This window comes from Paroedura picta, chromosome 5 (assembly GCF_049243985.1).
Source record: "Paroedura picta isolate Pp20150507F chromosome 5, Ppicta_v3.0, whole genome shotgun sequence".
Classification (NCBI taxonomy): domain Eukaryota; kingdom Metazoa; phylum Chordata; class Lepidosauria; order Squamata; family Gekkonidae; genus Paroedura; species Paroedura picta.
In genome coordinates, this window is record NC_135373.1 from 11,781,861 (window position 1) to 11,800,260 (window position 18,400).

The 18,400-nt window shown below is 47.1% G+C and overlaps 1 protein-coding gene across 4 annotated transcripts in view; it reads right to left on the reverse strand.

Annotated features, from left to right (window-relative positions):
- The window catches only part of LOC143837069 (E3 SUMO-protein ligase ZBED1-like), a 42,612-nt gene that overhangs the window by 15,523 nt on the left and 8,689 nt on the right, over positions 1-18,400 (reverse strand). For 2 of the 4 annotated variants that reach the window (XM_077336511.1, XM_077336510.1), the window contains exon 3: positions 12,195-17,658. The exons of 1 other annotated variant lie outside the window; for it this stretch is intronic. In XM_077336511.1, coding sequence (XP_077192626.1) covers positions 15,608-17,658 — 2,051 coding nt within the window. In that variant the 3' untranslated portion in view covers positions 12,195-15,607. Of the gene's footprint in view, positions 1-158; positions 4,789-12,194; positions 17,659-18,400 lie in introns of those variants that run through there. One more of the 4 variants, XR_013230899.1, reaches the window with a different exon arrangement.

Consider the following 18,400-nt stretch of genomic DNA (forward strand, 5'->3'; position numbering starts at 1 on the left):
CAGGATCCTTTCCCCTCCATACACACCATTTGTGTACATGGATGGGTGGGAGGTCATAGAATCATGTGCATCTGGTGGACTCAAACCACAGGCCTTTGGAGAACAGGGCTCCTGGAAACCCAGCAGCTCTTTGGGAAACTGTGCTTATATATTTTTATTTATTTCCCAACATCTCTCCAAGAAATCAGGGTAGATAACAACAGTAAATAAAATTTACATATATAAAATGACAAATGCAAAAATGGTTGAAGTTTGATTAGATTTTAAAACATTAAAAACAGATGAGTTAGAAACCAAATTGCCGAAGCCCTGTCATATGGGAAAGTGGGGGGGGGGGGGGGTCATATAATATAACCCTTCTATTGGAGTGAATTCTAATAGAGAGGCCAGCAGATTTTGATGTTATTTCAGGTCTCAGTCAGGCCTGGCGGAACAGCTCTTTCTCCAGCAAAGCTTCTTCGTTGCATGTTTGCCTTTCCCAATCCATTTGGGCTCCTTTGGCGATTCAGCAAAAAGCAGTGCACACCTTGTCTCTGCCCATCTGTGTGCATCATTGACAAAGAAGTCCATGGTCTGATTTTTCCTTTTCTTTATGTGCTGGTCCCAATCCATGTTCCTGTCTTCACACCTGTCCTTCTGGTAATGAATCCTACTTGCCTTTCTGTCAGGTGAACACCTTCCCCTTCCTGGTGACGCCTCAACCAGCTTCCTGGAAAGTGGACCCAGCGTCATTTCAGCGAGCAGCAGGGCTTGGCTGCCAATTGCAGAGAGGATATCAGTTATGCATCGTGCAGTCTGAAATCATGATTTGGCAGGGCAACTGTCCTGATTTCAGACACACAGCAGGTTGTTTCTAGCTATGAAAGGTTCTCAGAATATCATCCTGAAGTTCAGATACCAGTTGGACCACACTCACGACTAGAGGTCCAGAGGGAAAACCAAAAGTAGAGTTCAAGAGCACAAGCACAGAAGTGGTGGCTGAGTTCCCAGCTGTACTGTTATTAGTCATAGAACCATAGAATCATAGAGTTGGAAGGGGCCACACAGGCCATCTAGTCCAACCCCCTGCTCAACGCAGGGTCAGCCGAAAGCATCCTAAAACATCCAAGAAAAGTGTGTATCCAATCTTTGCTTGAAGACTGCCAGAGAGGGGGAGCTCACCACCTCCTTAGGCAGCTTATTCCACTGCTGAACTACTCTGACTGTGAATTTTTTCCCCTGATATCTAGCCTATATCGTTGTACTTGTAGTTTAAACCCATTACTGCGTGTCCTTTCCTCTGCAGCCAATGGGAACAGCATCCTGCCCTCCTCCAAATGACAACCTTTCAAAAAGAGGGCTATCATGTCCCCTCTCAACCTCCTTTTCTCCAGGCTGAACATTCCCAAGTCCCTCAACCTATCTTCATAGGGCTTGGTCCCTTGGCCCAAGATCATTCTCGTCGCTCTCCTCTGTACCCTTTCAATTTTATCTACATCCTTCTTGAAGTGAGGCCTCCAGAACTGCACACAGTACTCCAAGTGTGGTCTGACCAGTGCCGTATACAATGGGACTATGACATCTTGTCCTGAATGAAGTCACAGAAAAGGAATGTGTGCATGGCCTCATCCAGCAGCTGGAAATGCAATAAGATTAGAAACTGTCTTTAGTGGTCTATGAGCTGGCAGGCAGAAGTCAGACAGGTCAGTAAGCAGTCCAAAGGTCAACAGACAGGATCAGCATAGCCAGAAGAGTTAAGGGCTGGTAGCAGTCAGCGAGATCATAGGTAATCTGGATTGAAGACAAGCAGGAAATCAGGCCAGTGCACAGATGTAAACGTGGCAGCAGACTGACTTGTTGCATTCAGTGTCTCAGATTCAAATAGGCCTTGCTGGAGGATAAGCAATGACTCACACAGGGAGCCCAGACTTTTCAGTCCTTAGCTCGTGAAGACTCAGGTGTATTGTCTGGTGGTTGGCTCTCTGTGGCCCATTCAGTGCTAGGGGTCCACTGAACTGGTCCAGTTCTATGCGCGCAGAGGTACTCCGGTAATGTGAAAAGTTACAGTTAACATACTTAGATTCAAATGGGTAGCCGTGTTGCTCTAAAGTAGCACAATAAAATCAGAGTCCAGTAGCACCTTTAAGACCAACAAAGATTTATTCAAGGTGTGAGCTTTGGAGTGCAAGCACTCTTCCTCAGATTATGAACTCCCTTCATGAAATTGGGAATAGATAGCAAAAATTAATTCTGTTAAGTTAGTAAACTGTGTCACACATCCAAATACAGCAATATGATAATTCTTTGCCAAAACAGCCAATCAGTCCCCTGGAATTTAGTTGTAGTTCACAAAAATATATAGGAGAAATGAAACAGTATGTCACTGATCAAAGGCCCTAACCCCACCATTTGCTGCTGGCCCCATCTGTCTCCATACAAGTGTGAAATATTCTTGCAAGGGAATTGCTGGCTGGCAAATATCTCCACCCAAGACCAGGGAGTTAAATTCAAAATCCCATTACATTACCATTATCTTACAGTCACATCACAAATAAAATAAATTGTGAGGAATATGGATACAGATAAAAAGCCTATGTCCTTGTTGAGTCCAGGGTATGTCATAGTTTTGAGTGCTGTAATAGCTTGCATTTCTGAAATCTCCCTTTCTAGCCTGTTCTTGCAGTTCCTTTGCAATAAAACAGCTATTTTCAGGTCCATATTGAATGTCCTGGAAGGTTGAACTGTTTCCCTACAGGTTTTTCAATTCTGTGGTTTTTGATGTCAGACTTGTATCCATTCTTTTGCGGAGGATTTGACCTGTTTACCCTATGTAGAGAACAGAGGGGCATTGTTGGCACTTGATGGCTTATACTAAGTTGGGAGATGAGCAGGTGTTTAAGCCTTTGATGGTATAGGTGATGTTGTTAGGTCCAGTAATTGTGGCACTGGAGTGTATATGGCTGCAAAGTTGGCATCTGGGTTTGTTGCAAGCTCTAGTACCAGTGTCCATGTTCACATGAGATGCTGCATTGCTGTGGGTGAGGAGTTGTTTGGGATTGGGGGGCTGTCTGTGTGAAAGAAATGGTTTACCCCCCAGTGCTTTGGAAAGAGCACTATCATTATCCAGTAAAGGTTGTAAGTTACTGATGATGTGTTGAACTGTCTTGAGCTGAGAGCTATATGTAACCACTAGTGGTGTTCTGTTGTTGTGGGTGAGGAGTTGTTTGAGACTGGGGGACTGTCAAAGAAAAAAGCCCCAAATCCCATTTGACTTTTTAGCCACTGAGTCACACTGCTGACTCATGTTCAATGTATGGTCTACTAAGACTCCTAGATCCTTTTCACACATGCTACTGCCAAGACAAGTCTCCCCTATCTTATACTGGTATATTTGGTTTTTCCTACCTAAATGCAGAACTTTACATTTGTCCCTATTGAACTTCATTTTATTCAGTTTAGCCCACCTCGAGCCTATCATCTTCAAACATTGTATATGCCATCAAATGCCAACAATGCCCCTCTGTTCTCTACATAGGGCAAACCCTCAGCCAAAGAATGGACACAAATCTGGCATCAAAAAACACAGAATTGTAAACCTGTAGGGGACCACTTCAACCTTACAGGACACTCAATAAGGGACCTGTAAATAGCTGTTTTATTGCAAAGGAACTTCAAGAATAGGCTAGAAAGGTAGATTGCAGAAATGCAAGTTATTACAACACTCAAACTATGACATACCCTGGACTCAACAAGGACCTAGATTTTTTATCTCACTATTCATGCTAATCTTGTTTTAACTTGTGTATCCATATTCCTCACAATTTATTTTATTTGTGATGTGACTATAAGGTGATGGTAATGTAATGGAATTTTGAGTTTAACTCATACCTTGAATAAATCTTTGTTGGTCTTAATGCTGCTACTAGATTCTGATTTTATTAACATACTTAATAGTGGGATCACTGATTGGTTCAGAATTGAGAAAGGAGTTCAGCAAGGCTGTATACTGTCGCCTTGTCTATTTAACTTGTATGCGGAGCATATCATGCGAAAGGCAGGGTTAGATGAGTCACAAATTGGGATCAAGATTGCAGGGAGAAATATCAACAACCTCAGATATGCAGATGATACCACTCTAATGGCAGAAAGCAAAGAGGAACTAAAGAGCCTTTTGATGCGGGTGAAGGAGGAGAGTGCAAACGTTGGCTTGAGATTCAACATCAAGAAAACGAAGATCATGGCATCCATCCCTCTCAATTCCTGGCAAATAGATGGGGAACAAATGGAGGTAGAGACAGATTTTATTTTCCTGGGCTCCAAGATCACTGCAGATGGGGACTGCAGCAAAGAAATTAAAAGACGCTTGCTCCTGGGGAGGAAAGCTATGGCAAATCTAGACAGCATCCTAAAAACATCACCCTGCCAACAAAAGTGTGTCTAGTCAAGGTTATGGTCTTCCCAGTTACAATGTATGGCCATGAAAGTTGGACCGTAAGGAAGGCTGAGCATCAAAGAATTGAGGCTTTTGAACTCTGGTGCTGGAGAAGACTCTAGCGAGTCCCTTGGACTGCAAGGCAAACAAACCAGTCAGTCCTAGAGGAGATCAGCCCTGACTGCTCCTTAGAATGCCAGATTGTGAAGATGAAACTCACGAGAAGGAAGAAGGGGTCAACAGAGAATGACGTGGCTGGATGAAGTCACTGAAGCAGTCGGTGCAAGCTTAAATGGACACTGGGGAATGGTAGAGGAGAGGAAGGTCTGGAGGATCATTGTCCATGGGGTCGCCATGGGTCGAGCACAACTTCGCACCTAATAACAACAACAAGTTAATAGTGGTGGACATTGCCATCAAATTGCACCTGACTCTGGGCGACCCTGTAGGTTTTTCAAGATAAGAGATATACAGAGGTGTTTTGTCAATGCTTTCCTCTGCATTACAGCCCTGGCTGGTCTCCCATCCTAACAGTTGCTGACCCTGCTTAGCTTTTGAGATTGGACAAGAACTGTATGGCTGAGACCAGCAGTTCCCAACCCCCAGTCCGGGGACCGGGACCAGTCCGGGGATGAGCTGGTACTGGGCTGCGGCTCCTCCTCGTCCTCCTCCCCAGCTGCTGCCCTCAGGGGCTGCCCTGCCACTCTGCTGCCGGTTCACCTTTGGTGCGCTCCAGCGGCTACCATGGTGCTCTCCTCGGCATGGCAATGTGCAGCAGGAAGTCAGGGGCGCCAGTGGGAAAGCAAGTGGGGCAGGGGCTCAGGCAGCAGCGACAACATCCCTCGGCAAAAGACTACTCCCCCCCCCGGGCCTCAGTAAAATTGTCAAGCATTGACTGGTCCCCGGTGATAAAAAGGTTGGGGACAACTGGCCTAGACCATTCAGGTCAGGGCAAGGGAGGAACAGAGTATCGCAATCCAAGACTCCCTTAGTGGTCTATCCAAATACTGGCCAAGTCTGAAGTTGCTTAGTTTCCAAGATCAGGCTAGCCAGGGCCATCCAGGATTCGTTCACAGAATCACCTTTGCTTGAAGAATGCCAGTGAGGGGGAGTTCACCACCTCCTTAGGCAGCCTATTCCACTGTTGAACTACTCTGACTGCGAAAAATTTCGTCCTGATATCTAGCCTATATCGTTGTACTTGTAGTTTAAACCCATTACTGTGCATCCCTTTCTCTGCAGCCAATGGGAAGAGCTTCCTGCCCTCCTCCAAGTGACAACCTTTCAAATGTCCCCTCTCAACCTCCTTTTCTCCAGGCTGAACATTACCAAGTCCCTCAACCTATCTTTATAGGGCTTGGTCCCTTGGCCCCAGATCATCTTTGTCGCTCTCCTCTGTACCCTTTCAATGTTATCTACGTCCTTCTTGAAGTGAGGCCTCCAGAACTGCACACAGTACTCCAGGTGTGGTCTGACCAGTGCCATTTACAATGGGACCATGACATCCTGTGATTTTGATGTGATGCCTCTGTTGATACAGCCCCAAATGGCATTTGCCTTTTTTACCACTGCATCACAATGCCTGCTCATGTTTAGTTTACAATCCACAAGTACCCCAAGGTCTCGTTCACACACAGTGTTACCTAGAAGCGTATCCCCCATCCAGTAGGCATGCTTTTCATTTTTGCAGAATGCTTTTCATTTTTGCAGAATGCTTTTCATTTTTGCAGATGCAGAACTTTACACTTATCTTTATTAAATTGCATCTTGTTCTCATTTGCCCATTTTTCCATTGTGTTCAGATCTCGTTGAACTCTGTCTCTATCTTCTGGAGTATTTGCCAGTCCTCCCAATTTGGTGTCATCTGCAAACTTGTTGCAAACTTCCTTTGCCTCTCTTTCCTACTGATAGCTAGAACTGAGCCAAGGTGTTCGTTTACATCAGGAATTCTCAGCCAAAGCTCCATAAGAATATCCCGGCCTTTCACCTATATCCTTGCCTTAATTGACTCAGCCACAAACTATTCCTGACATAGCTATGGAAGTAGGGAATCAACTGTTTCCATCAACCTCGGGGTGGCATTCTCATGTGGTTACGCTGCCTGGGGAAAGAGGTGAAGCCTGGACACCTACTCCTGCCTCAAACTGCGTTCTTTCTCCCCTACCCCCAGGAAACTAGAGAGCTCTGGTGCTGGAGTAGGCGTGTTTCCTAGTTCTATGTTATTCTTTGTGTGCACAGAGGTAGACTGTAGTCATGTGGCTCTTTGGGCTGCTGCTAACAGCAGCAGACGTTATGAGCCACGGAGCAAGCACGGCTGTATTTCTCACTACTCGCAAGGCAAATGCATCCTCCTGACACAGGCCTCCATGGGACAACTGTTGGCTGGGCATTCTGAACAGCCAGTTTCCCTGTTTGCCAGGGACGAGATACATGGGGCAAAATAATCTTCCAGTCACAAAGGAGCACATAAAGCCACTGCATCTAGGCCCTTGCTGTGGGTCATGGCCATTCCTCCAACAACCCCACACAAATGATACAATTCAGACTCTCAACAGAAATCAAACAGACAGAAGCATGATCAATACCCATTGAGCCACACTTTTACAGTCCACGAGGAAAAATGAGGTATAACTGTTTTAATAGAGACAGGTGAGACAATTCTTTGAAACTATTCCCCCCCCCCACTCCTGGTGTGTATGCTTGTGTATTGGGAGGGGTCAGAGCCCATGCCTAAATGTGGTCATAACCCAAAAGGTTTCATAACCTTTCCTAATGAGAACCTGCGTAGGTCACAGGCAACTTCAGCAGCTGGAATGACCTTAATTTCTAAGGTGCTAGTGGTCAATGAGACCACACACACCTGGGTTCTAATCCAAACACAGGATGAATGCGCTCTGGAACAAGTGGCACAGGCGCACAGGCAAGCTGCAGAGGAATGTGTGAACAGCACCCACTAAAATTTTTTAACAGCAATGCAGTATCTCTGCTTGGGGATTTCATGGAATTATATGAGAGTTGGAAAGGGCTGTACTGGCCATCACATCTCACAGAACCTTTGGCTGCAGCCCAGTTTCCTTCTTTGCTTGTCTGCTGCCCTAAGTCTGTACCGTTAAAGAGGGCAGAGCTACCTTCTAACTTCTCTTCTATGCCTAGCAAACATGAAGAAGCCTTCAACTGGGAAGCCTCACATGGGCTTACTCCATAGACTTAGAGTACCCCCACCTCGATGCAGGCTTATTGCACCATTTTGATTGCATAATTAGCACAACAACCATTTCTGTTCTGCTGAATACTTATTAGAATCTGTTGGGTTTTCACACAGCTTCTATGAAATCTCTCACTTAGCACCTGGTGGATACCACATTCCTTTCCGCAAACCAGCTCCACTACATATAGAGGCAAGGCAGTGTTTTTTGCAAAAACAGCTCCAAAAGAAAGCCCCGAAAGGCCAGCTTAGTCTGCAAAGCAACAGCTCATGACACCAGGAGGGTGTAAACAAAAAATGATTTCTTCCCTTGCCTCGCTTTCTCTCTTGACACCTAGAACTTAGCAAAGGTGGCATTGACATGTTTGCAGTCTGGCTTCTTCAGAGGGAGAGAGGTGTTCACAAATCAGGCATATGGCTCAGTGTATTCTGATTTTTGTGATGAGGAAACATTTGGTGCCAGACATAAACCTGACATAGTCACTCATCTAGCTTTCTACAGTACAAATTTTTACACACTACACTCAAACACATTTATACATTATTTCTGCCCTACAATCAAGATTCCTGGGCGAGGAACAGAATCTTTCCATTTGCAGAACCACATTATGCCTGCATCTGCTTCAAGTGGCAATCCAGATTATAACCTGGATTTCCACTTGATTGTTTGATCTTGGCTTTTATTATTTATTATTATTATTAATTATTAATAATAATTATTATTATTATTATATTTCAATTTATTACCTACCGCTCTCAAATGGCTCATGGCAAGTTACATCAGTCTGGATAAAACCCCCGATAATGTGTCAGAATTAACTGATAAATGTGTCAGAATTTATCAGCACACTGGTAAATCACTCCAAAGGTGCCCTTTGTGAAGACCCTGGGTACCCCAACACCAGCGGAGTCCAAACAGTGGCTCTCCAGATGTCCATGGATTACATTCCATGCACATTGTAGTCCATTGACATCTGGAGAGCCACAGTGGCCACCCCTGCCCAACACCTTTCTTGGCACCCACCAAGTGATTTTAGACAGTAGGTGGCATCAGGTGGGGCTCCTGCCCAACAGGACTTCTGATTGGCTGTACACATTTATTTTCTCCCGCTCCTCTTTCCCATTGCATTTTTAATTCACTCTTCTCTCCTGCACTCTGGCTTTCCCCTGTGCATGTGTTTTCTGCAGGAGTCATTTTATGGTTGCCTCTGCCTTCTTGAGTTAGCCATCTTACTCTGGCATCCTCCATCCTGTCTCAAAATTCCAACAGTGCCCATGGACCTGGTAGTGTGGTAGATTTCAATCAGCCATTTACACCACTTGAGAAAAAAGGCCCAATTCAAAGCGTCCTAAATCAAAATTCTCCATGATCATTCAGCTATTTTCTAATTGAAAGGACATGCTATTTTTTGCAGCAGTGGTCAAAATATATTGAATAGAATAGTTATACAATCTCAAACGGTATACTGTAAGTTTCTTAAAATATTTTAACTTAATGTTTTTACTTTTTAAGACAACTCTACACTTATACACTCTCTTAATTTTCAGATGACTCATCACCCTATATAGCAGGGGTGGCCAAGCTGTGGGTCTCCAGATGTCCATGGACATGAGTGCCTGCCAGCTGGGCAATCTGCAGTTGTGATAGGGTTTTATAAAAAGAGGCAGTGGTTAGAATCAATCATAGGAGGTGCAACTTCTTCCCAGGGTCTCTTCCTGCTTGTGGCATATTTTGGGTATGGTGACTAGGATATATGCCCTTGGTGCCACTTGATGGGGGGGGGGTGACATGCAGCCCTCCAGAGAACCTCCCCCTCCTGCCTGCCCTGATTGCAGCTGCATCCTTGCTGCCTTTGCTTCTGATGGTGTCCCCGGCCAGGCTGGACTGCTCCCACTCCCACTCCGATTGTATGCAACCTCCTCCCGGCCAGCCACAACAGCAGCCGCAACCATTATATCAACTTCAGGAGCCAACACATCTACCTGCCCTGCAGGGTGCTGCCACTCCCTCCCTCTCCTGCCTTCTCCACCACAACCAGCCAGCAGTGTCAGTGGCGAAGGAGCCCTCCCATCCGCTTGCCTTGAGCACTGCTGCCTCCACTTCCCACTGATGAATGGGAAATGCTGCTTGCAGTGCAGCCACCCAGGGAAGTTTTTGGCCAGGCACACCTCATGCCTGCAGGCAACGGCGGATGTGGGGGTAGGGTTGTCAGGTCTCCGACAGCCACCAGGAAGGGATGTTTTGAGGGTTTTTTGCCATCTTCAGGTCAGTGGGTTGGCCTAGAGGTTGGCATCCCCACCTGCCCCCGTGTCACCAAGCCCTGCCCACCCTGGGTACCTCATAGGCTAGACATGGCGTTTCTTCCTGTGTCTACCTCTCCCCTTCATCTCACCTTCCCTTGGTCACCTCACTTCCACAAAAGTAGATAAGTACCACAAGAAGCCCATGGCTGGTTATATTTAGTGGGTAAACCAGTTGAGAAAGATCACCCAAGTTGATCAGTGGCCACCACCTGTGGTGTCATGAAAGACCCTGGCACTAAGCAGTTAAGCTACAACATGACCAACAGATATTTTCGCAGTTCCTTACAAAGAAAAGCCATTTCTGATAACAGGCTCTCACTCCATTTGTTTGCATTATGTTCAGGCACTATTTTCCATCAGAAAGCCAGCATGGTATTCAGTTGTCTTTATACTAATGGTATTCAGTTGTCTTTATACTAACGCCCGAAGCATGGGCAATAAAAAGGAAGAGCTGGAACTTCTCATGCTGATGGAAAGGTATGATCTAGTAGGCATCACAGAAACTTGGTGGAATGATTCTCATGACTGGAATGTAATGGTGGATGGATATGAACTGTTCAGAAAAAACAGAAGAGATCGAAGAGGTGGAGGAGTGGCACTGTATGTGAGGAAAGGGCTTACCTGTCAGGAAATGCTAGTGAAGGAGAGCATATCTGCAGTGGAAAGCATCTGGGTGAAAATAAGCGAGGGGAAAACAAACAGTGTGGTGGTTGGTGTCTGCTACCGACCGCCTGACCAACGAGAGGATGTGGATGCTGCACTTTGTGAGCAGCTTGAGAAAATATCCAAAAGGCAGGACCTTGTCATCATGGGTGACTTCAATTTCCCAGATGTGTGCTGGGAAACTAACTCTGCGAAGCGTCCTCAGTCATGCAACTTTCTGACCTGCCTGGCTGACAATTTCATTTATCAAATGGTAGATGAACCCACAAGAGGTTCAGCCATACTGGACTTAATACTGACCAATAGGCAAGAGTTGGTGGATGAGGTGAAGGAGGTGGGGACCCTAGGGGGAAGTGACCATGTCCTCATAGAATTCCTTTTGAGATGGGGAGCCAAGGAAGCTTGTAGCCAGACGCGGATGTTGGATTTTCGTAGGGCAAACTTTAATAAACTCAGAGACATGATGAGTGTCATACCATGGACGAGAATGCTGGAAGGGAAGGGAGCATGTGAAGGGTGGGCGCTACTCAATCAAGAGCTATTGCATGCTCAATCAATGACTATTCCAGAAATACGAAAACACTGCAGGAGCTCTAAGAAGCCTATTTGGATGAACAGAGAACTTCAAGAGGAACTAAGAAAGAAAAGGAAAATGTTCAGGAAATGGAAGGAAGGACAGAGCTCTAAAGAAGAGTACCTACAGGTTACTAGGCACTGTAGATCAATCATCAGAAAGGCCAAAGCTGAGAGTGAGCTAAGATTGGCCAGGGAAGCCCATTGTAACAAGAAAAGATTTTTCAGTTATGTGAGGAGCAAACGTAAAGTCAAGGAGGCAATAGGCCCACTGTTGGGTGCAGATGGACAAACTCTAACGAAAGATGCAGAGAAAGCAGAAAGGCTTAGTGCCTATTTTACATCAGTTTTTTCCCACAGGTCAAAGTGTTTAGGCACATCTAGAGATGGCTGTAGCCAAAGGATAGTGTCTGGGTGGCAGGTTAACATGGATAGAGAGGTTGTCGAGAGGCATTTAGCTGCACTGGATGAGTTCAAATCCCCTGGTCCAGATGAAATGCACCCGAGAGTACTCAAAGAATTTTCCAGAGAACTTGCACAGCCCTTGTCCATCATCTTTGGAACCTCTTTAAGGACTGGAGATGTCCCAGAGGACTGGAAAAGAGCAAACGTTATTCCGATCTACAAAAAAGGGAGGAAGGATGACCTAGGAAACTACAGACCAGTGAGTCTGACCTCTGTTGTGGGGAAGATAATGGAGCAGATATTAAAGGGAGCGATCTGCAAACGTCTGGAGGACAATTTGGTGATCCAAGGAAGTCAGCATGGATTTGTCTTCAACAGGTCCTGCCAGACCAACCTAGTTTCTTTTTTTGACCAAGTAACAGGTTTGCTGGATCGAGGAAATTCGGTTGATGTCATTTACTTGGATTTTAGTAAAGCTTTTGACAAGGTTCCCCATGATGTTCTGATGGATAAGTTGAAGGACTGCAATCTGGATTTTCAGATAGTTAGGTGGATAGGGAATTGGTTAGAGAACCGCACTCAAAGAGTTGTTGTCAATGGTGTTTCATCAGACTGGAGAGAGGTGAGTAGCGGGGTACCTCAGGGCTCGGTGCTTGGCCCGGTACTTTTTAACATATTTATTAATGATCTAGATGAGGGGGTGGAGGGACTACTCATCAAGTTTGCAGATGACACCAAATTGGGAGGACTGGCAAATACTCCGGAAGATAGAGACAGAGTTCAACAAGATCTGAACACAATGGAAAAATGGGCAAATGAGAACAAGATGCAATTCAATAAAGATAAGTGTAAAGTTCTGCATCTGGGTCAGAAAAATGAAAAGCATGCCTACTGGATGGGGGATACGCTTCTACGTAGCACTGTGTGTGAACGAGACCTTGGGGTACTTGTGGATTGTAAACTAAACATGAGCAGGCAGTGTGAGGCAGCGGTAAAAAAGGCGAATGCCATTTTGGGCTGTATCAACAGGGGCATCACATTAAAATCACAAGATGTCATAGTCCCATTGTATACGGCACTGGTCAGACCACACCTGGAGTACTGTGTGCAGTTCTGGAGGCCTCACTTCAAGAAGGACGTAGATAAAATTGAAAGGGTACAGAGGAGAGCGACGAAGATGATCTGGGGCCAAGGGACCAAGCCCTATGAAGATAGGTTGAGGGACTTGGGAATGTTCAGCCTGGAGTAAAGGAGGTTGAGAGGGGACATGATAGCCCTCTTTAAGTATTTGAAAGGTTGTCACTTGGAGGAGGGCAGGATGCTGTTTCTGCTGGCTGCAGAGGAGAGGACACGCAGTAATGGGTTTAAACTTCAAGTACAACGATATAGGCTAGATATCAGGAAAAAGTTTTTCACAGTCAGAGTAGTTCAGCAGTGGAATAGGCTGCCTAAGGAGGTGGTGAGCTCCCCCTCACTGGAAGTCTTCAAGCAAAGGTTGGATACACACTTTTCTTGGATGCTTTAGGATGCTTAGGGCTAATCCTGCGTTGAGCAGGGGGTTGGACTAGATGGCCTGTATGGCCCCTTCCAACTCTATGATTCTATGATTCTATGGTATGATGTTTAAGAGAGGTGGCCTCTAATCTGGCAAGACAGGTTTGATTCCCCATTCCTCCATATGCAGCCAGCTGGTTGAACTTGGGCCAGTCCCAGCTCTCTCTTGGGCTTGTCATAATCCTGTTAGAGCTGTTCTGACCAAGCAGTCTTGTCAGAGTTATTTCCACTTCTCCTACCTCTCAGGGTGTCTGTTGTGGGGAGAAGAAGGGAAGGTAATTGTAAGCCACTTGGAGACTCCGAGCAGTGAAAAGCATGGTATAAAAACCAATTCTTCTAATCAGGAGACTTGGGTTTGATCCCTGACTCCTCCTCCACATGCAGCCAGTGGGTGAACTTGGGCCAGTCCCAGCTCTCTCAGAGCTCTCTCAGATCCATTTACCAAACAGGGTATCTGTTGTGGGGAGAGGAAGGGTAAGTCAATTGTAACCAGCTGTGAGACTCCTTAGGACGAAGAAAAGGGGCATAAGATGCCAGTCTTCTTCATTTTAAACCAGTCTATTTTTTAACTAACACTGCTACCCATCTTGATCCATCAGCTGCTTTTTACGTGTCTCCCCTATGTAAACTGCACAAAAGCTGGAGGTGCAAATAAATATCACAGGTTTACGGTTTCCCACCGCAAAGGCTTGAAGCGACAACACTTGCAAACACGGGCATGCTACACAGTATATTTCGCCCACTTTAAAAGCTGAGCTGATTCACAGCGGCACCCTACATGCATGGAAAGGTGCAGCCGTGCCTTTGCCTATTCTGGAGTCATGGAAATGACAAACCTCCCTTCCCACTGAGAGCCAGTCTAAACAGAAAGGGAGAATGGAACATCTTGCCATTTCAGCCTAGGGCTCACCTCACTGGATAAGTATGAGGAAGAGCCCTCACGCCACACTGGTTTAGTGGCTAACGGTACAAAGGAAAAAATCTGTCCAATGGCTTAATCAACATTTAACTTATCTCATTATTATAATTTCCACCTGGATTCCACCAAAATGTTCTCTAGATATTTTTTCCATTTTCAATCCTTTTGTCAGTGGCAAAAATGAGCCATTCACTCAATGTGCTCTGCCATATTGTTAATCTACTTGAAATATAATTAGTAGCTAACAGTGGCAGCTTCTAATCTGGGTTTGATTCCCCACTAGGCTTGCCATTCAAGCCCGAGGCAACCAGTGCCGTGGTGCAGGGGGGAGGGGCCTCACCAGATGTGGCGTTCCAGTGGGTGCACGCACACAGGTGCAGAGCTCTCTGTCTACATGCAGACGCCAGGTCGTGTGCCACCACTAAAGCTGCCTCTGCCCCCCGCGCCACGGCGCTGGCTGCCTCAGGCTTGAATGGCTGCCGAAGCATGTTGAAGCGCACAAGCCTATTCCCCACTCCTCCACATGCAGCCAACTGGGTGACCTTGGGCTCACCACGGCACTGATAGAGCAGTTCTGACCGAGCAGTAATCTCAGGGGTCTCAGCCTCACCTACCTCACAGGGTGTCTGTTGTGGGGAGAGGAAAGCGAAGGCGATTGTAAGCTGCTTTGAGACTCCCTCAGGCAGTGAAAAGCGGGGCATAAAAACCAACATTTCCTCTTCTCTCTATCCTGCATGGTGACCACAATACCTAATTTTCTAGGCTGGGAGTTCTCATTCCAACCACTGAGATAATTCAGGGATGGGTTTTATGATGGCAGCTTCTCCCCAGGGGTGGAGAGGAAGCCACAAGACAAGAGGTGCCAGTCTGTATGGAAATAAGTATGGAAATTCACACTCCCTCTCCAGAAGGGCACTGCAAGCCAGCTTTTAGATTCTAAAAGTGCTCAAAATCTCTTTCTCTTCACACATACACACAACAACAACAACAATGTTATAATGCACTCGTCTTAGTGGACAGTGACCTCTGGAATAATTTCTGCTTTCTTTTCCCAAGTGTGCCTTTCCCAGATGGATGCACATATTAGAGTGCAGTCCTATGCAGAAAGACTGACTCTACCCTAAGCACACTGATTTCAGCAGGCTTAGACTAGCATAGCTCTGCTCAAGGACCACTTTGTTAAGAGTTTGGCTGTTAGGCTTTTGTGACTGTTCAGACAAGGGTTTGCTGTGTGCGAGCTCCCCACCCTCTTCCACGGGCCTTGCAGCGCGCGGCCTCCAACTCTACCAAAGTTATTTTAGCTAAGACTCATCTCTGGAGAAGAAAGCTATTCTTATGGGCTGACCTAGCACTATGGATAAAATACAGATAATTTTAGACACTGTGGGCAGATCTACCTTTAAAGTATGGTTAAGGTTGAACTCTGCATTACCTTTTTTCAGACTAAAGTGACTCAGAGGGTCTAGCGGTGCCTTTTAAAGACTTTGCACCTAACCCTACCTCCCGGCGCACCTCCCCCTGTCTTCCAGCACATCGACTGAGCCCTGACACATCTGTTCTCCCCATACCAGACTCAATACTGGCTGTGCGCATTCTTACTCAGGTTCTCATTGCCATTTCTCATGGACTCTAGAAAGTCAAAGTTTTGGTGTAAGAAGAGAATCTGGTCCAGGTTCTCAGGGGCGAGGACACCTCTCCGGTGCTCCAGGGCACTTTCACTGGATGCAAAAGCCTGATCTGGTGGCACCACCGTTGCAGGGATAGCTAGGTACTGCCGAGCTAGTCTGGCCACGGAGGGGAAGCGGTGCTCATTGTTCTTCCACCAGTCCAAGGGGTTGGTGCTGCGCTTGCAGAGAGGTTCCACAATGTAATTCTCCAGTTGCTGATGGATCTCAGGCATGCTTTCTGTTGGGTCTTTCCCCAAAAGGATGTCGTACATGCTCTGGGACTGCCCGCTTGGGCCTCTCTCTTTGTGAGCCGAAAGCTGGTTACCCGGTTCACCAACCTCTGCTTTGTAGTCGGTGTTCGGCATCCAGAACTGGGTCGATCCTGGGGACTGGTGGTTGAAAAACTGTGATAGCATGCTCTTAATCTTCTTGTGCAGCTCGCTCCGCAGGCCGGGGCTCAGAAATCGCACCTCCTTGAAGCGCGGGTCTAAAAATGAAGCCACCACAGCCGGGCTCTCCAGCAGCTTCTCATCATCCAAGATGCCCCAGCGCTGTGTCAGCTCCGACCTGATATTGCTCACCACGGTCTTGATGACACCACTTGCCTCTTCCGACTGTTGGCCAATGGCAGTGACAATGCCATGGATGCATGGCATCACAGAAGAGATGGAGACGTTCTGCTCCTCCCTCAGGAACGAGGTGGCGATCTTCAGTGTACGCATGACGGGCACCAGGTCCTGCAAGAGCTTCCACTGGTGGTCAGCTAAGTTCTGGACAACTGTGGTCCCCTTGGGGTGTTCCTCCAGCACGGACATAATGGCCCACTTGAGGTCCAGCAGGCACTCACACATCTCGATGGTGGTGATCCACCGAGCCCCAGTGTCTGCCACCAGCTTCAGCTTTGTCTTGTTGATGGCTTCCAGCTTGCTGTTGAGCGAGCAGGTAGCCTTCGCATCCTGCTGGAAGTAGCATACGATGCTCCGGGCAGTGCTCAAGGCTTCTTGCACCTGCTCCACCTCCAGGCCCACCTGGACGCACAAGTGCAGTAGGTGAGCAGCACAGCACAGGCTCGTCCAGCCGTAGACACTCTTGAGCGGCAGCAAATTGGTTTCCAAGGCCTGCTGGCTGTCATGCATCACACAGAAGACGGACTTGTTGGAGAGCCCAAAGTCTGTCAGGACGGAATACAGACGGTCCCCCAGATTGCTCTCCACTTTGTTCTCATGCACCTGCTGCGTCTCTAGGATGCACCTAGCCCGCCGCCACTCCCCATCGATAAAGTTAGTCATGATTGTCAGGTACACCTGGTTGGGGTGGGAGAGCCAAAACTCTGCTGAGATGACAATCGACTGAGCTGTCTGCAGATAGTGTTCCAGGTGCTGCTTGACCATGTTGTAGCGGTGCCACAGCATGCTGGACAGCTGCACGGGGGAGGGAAGGATGAAGCTTGGTTCCAGGTAGCCAATCAGAAGGCCAAAGCCTTTGTCCTTAACAACCGAGAGGGGGTGGAGATCCCGGAAAATCATCTCGAGCACAAGCTCCAGGATCACATCAGTCCTCGGTTCCGTGCAGGACATGGCATGGTACTGGCCACTGTTCTCAGTTGTCAGCTGCCGGGCCCTTTTGATGGCGCTTTCCTGTGCAATGTAGTCTGGGTCTGACACCTGGTCCTCCTTCAGCTGGGAGAGCAGGGTGTCACGGATGCTGTGCTTCCTCACCAGGTGCTCCCTCATTGTTGTGGTGCTGTTGTGGAAGGACAGCTGTTTCTTGCAGACATTGCATTCGACATAAGCATCCCCCAGTTTTGTGTAATAGTTCCACACTTTGGACTTGCGGCGGTCGACGTAGAGGGAGGTGCTTGTCCCGTCGTGGCCACTGCCTTTCTCACGCCGCCTCCGGGTGCATGGGCCGAGATTGGCTGGCACCGGGCAGGCATTGAAGACCATTGATATTTCTTCTGTCAGAAAGGGAACAGAACACAGTGACCACATGGCACCCTAGTAATCAAACGCAGCAGTCATGAGCAACATGTAGAACAGGGGGTCCCGATGTGAAGAAGAAGAGCTATTTTTTATGCCCTACTTTTCATTTCTCAAAGGAGTCTCAAAAGCGGCTTACAATCACCTTCCCTTCCTCTCCGCACAACAGGGACCCTGTGAAGTAGGGGGGCTGAGAGAGCTCCAACAGGACTGTTCTATGAGAACTGCTCCATTAGGACTGTGACAAGCCCAAGGTCAGCTGGCTGCATGTGGAGGAGGAGCAGGGAATTAAACCCATCTTGCTAGATTAGAAGTGGGCCCTCCTAACCATTACACCAAGCTATCTCAGAGAGCTGCTAGCAGCCATAACCAAGAATACCAGGGTACATGAACCAACTTTGTTACACAGTGACTGAATAAATGTGGAATTCTTTACTATAGGATGTAGCAATGATCACAGGAACAGACAACTGTAAAAGACAAATAGATTTGAGGAGGATGGGTCTATCAGTGGCTACTAGCCATAGGGACTGAAGGGAAACTCCACATTCACCGGCACTAAAACTGAATCTCAGAGCTAGGAAGTAAAATCAGGGGGAAAACTTTGGCTTCTTTGCCCTATTGTTGGCCCTTCAGAGGAACTGGCTGGCGCATGGGTGAGACAGGATGCTGGACCCTATCACTGGTCTGACCCAGCAGGGTTCTTCTGATGTTCTTATC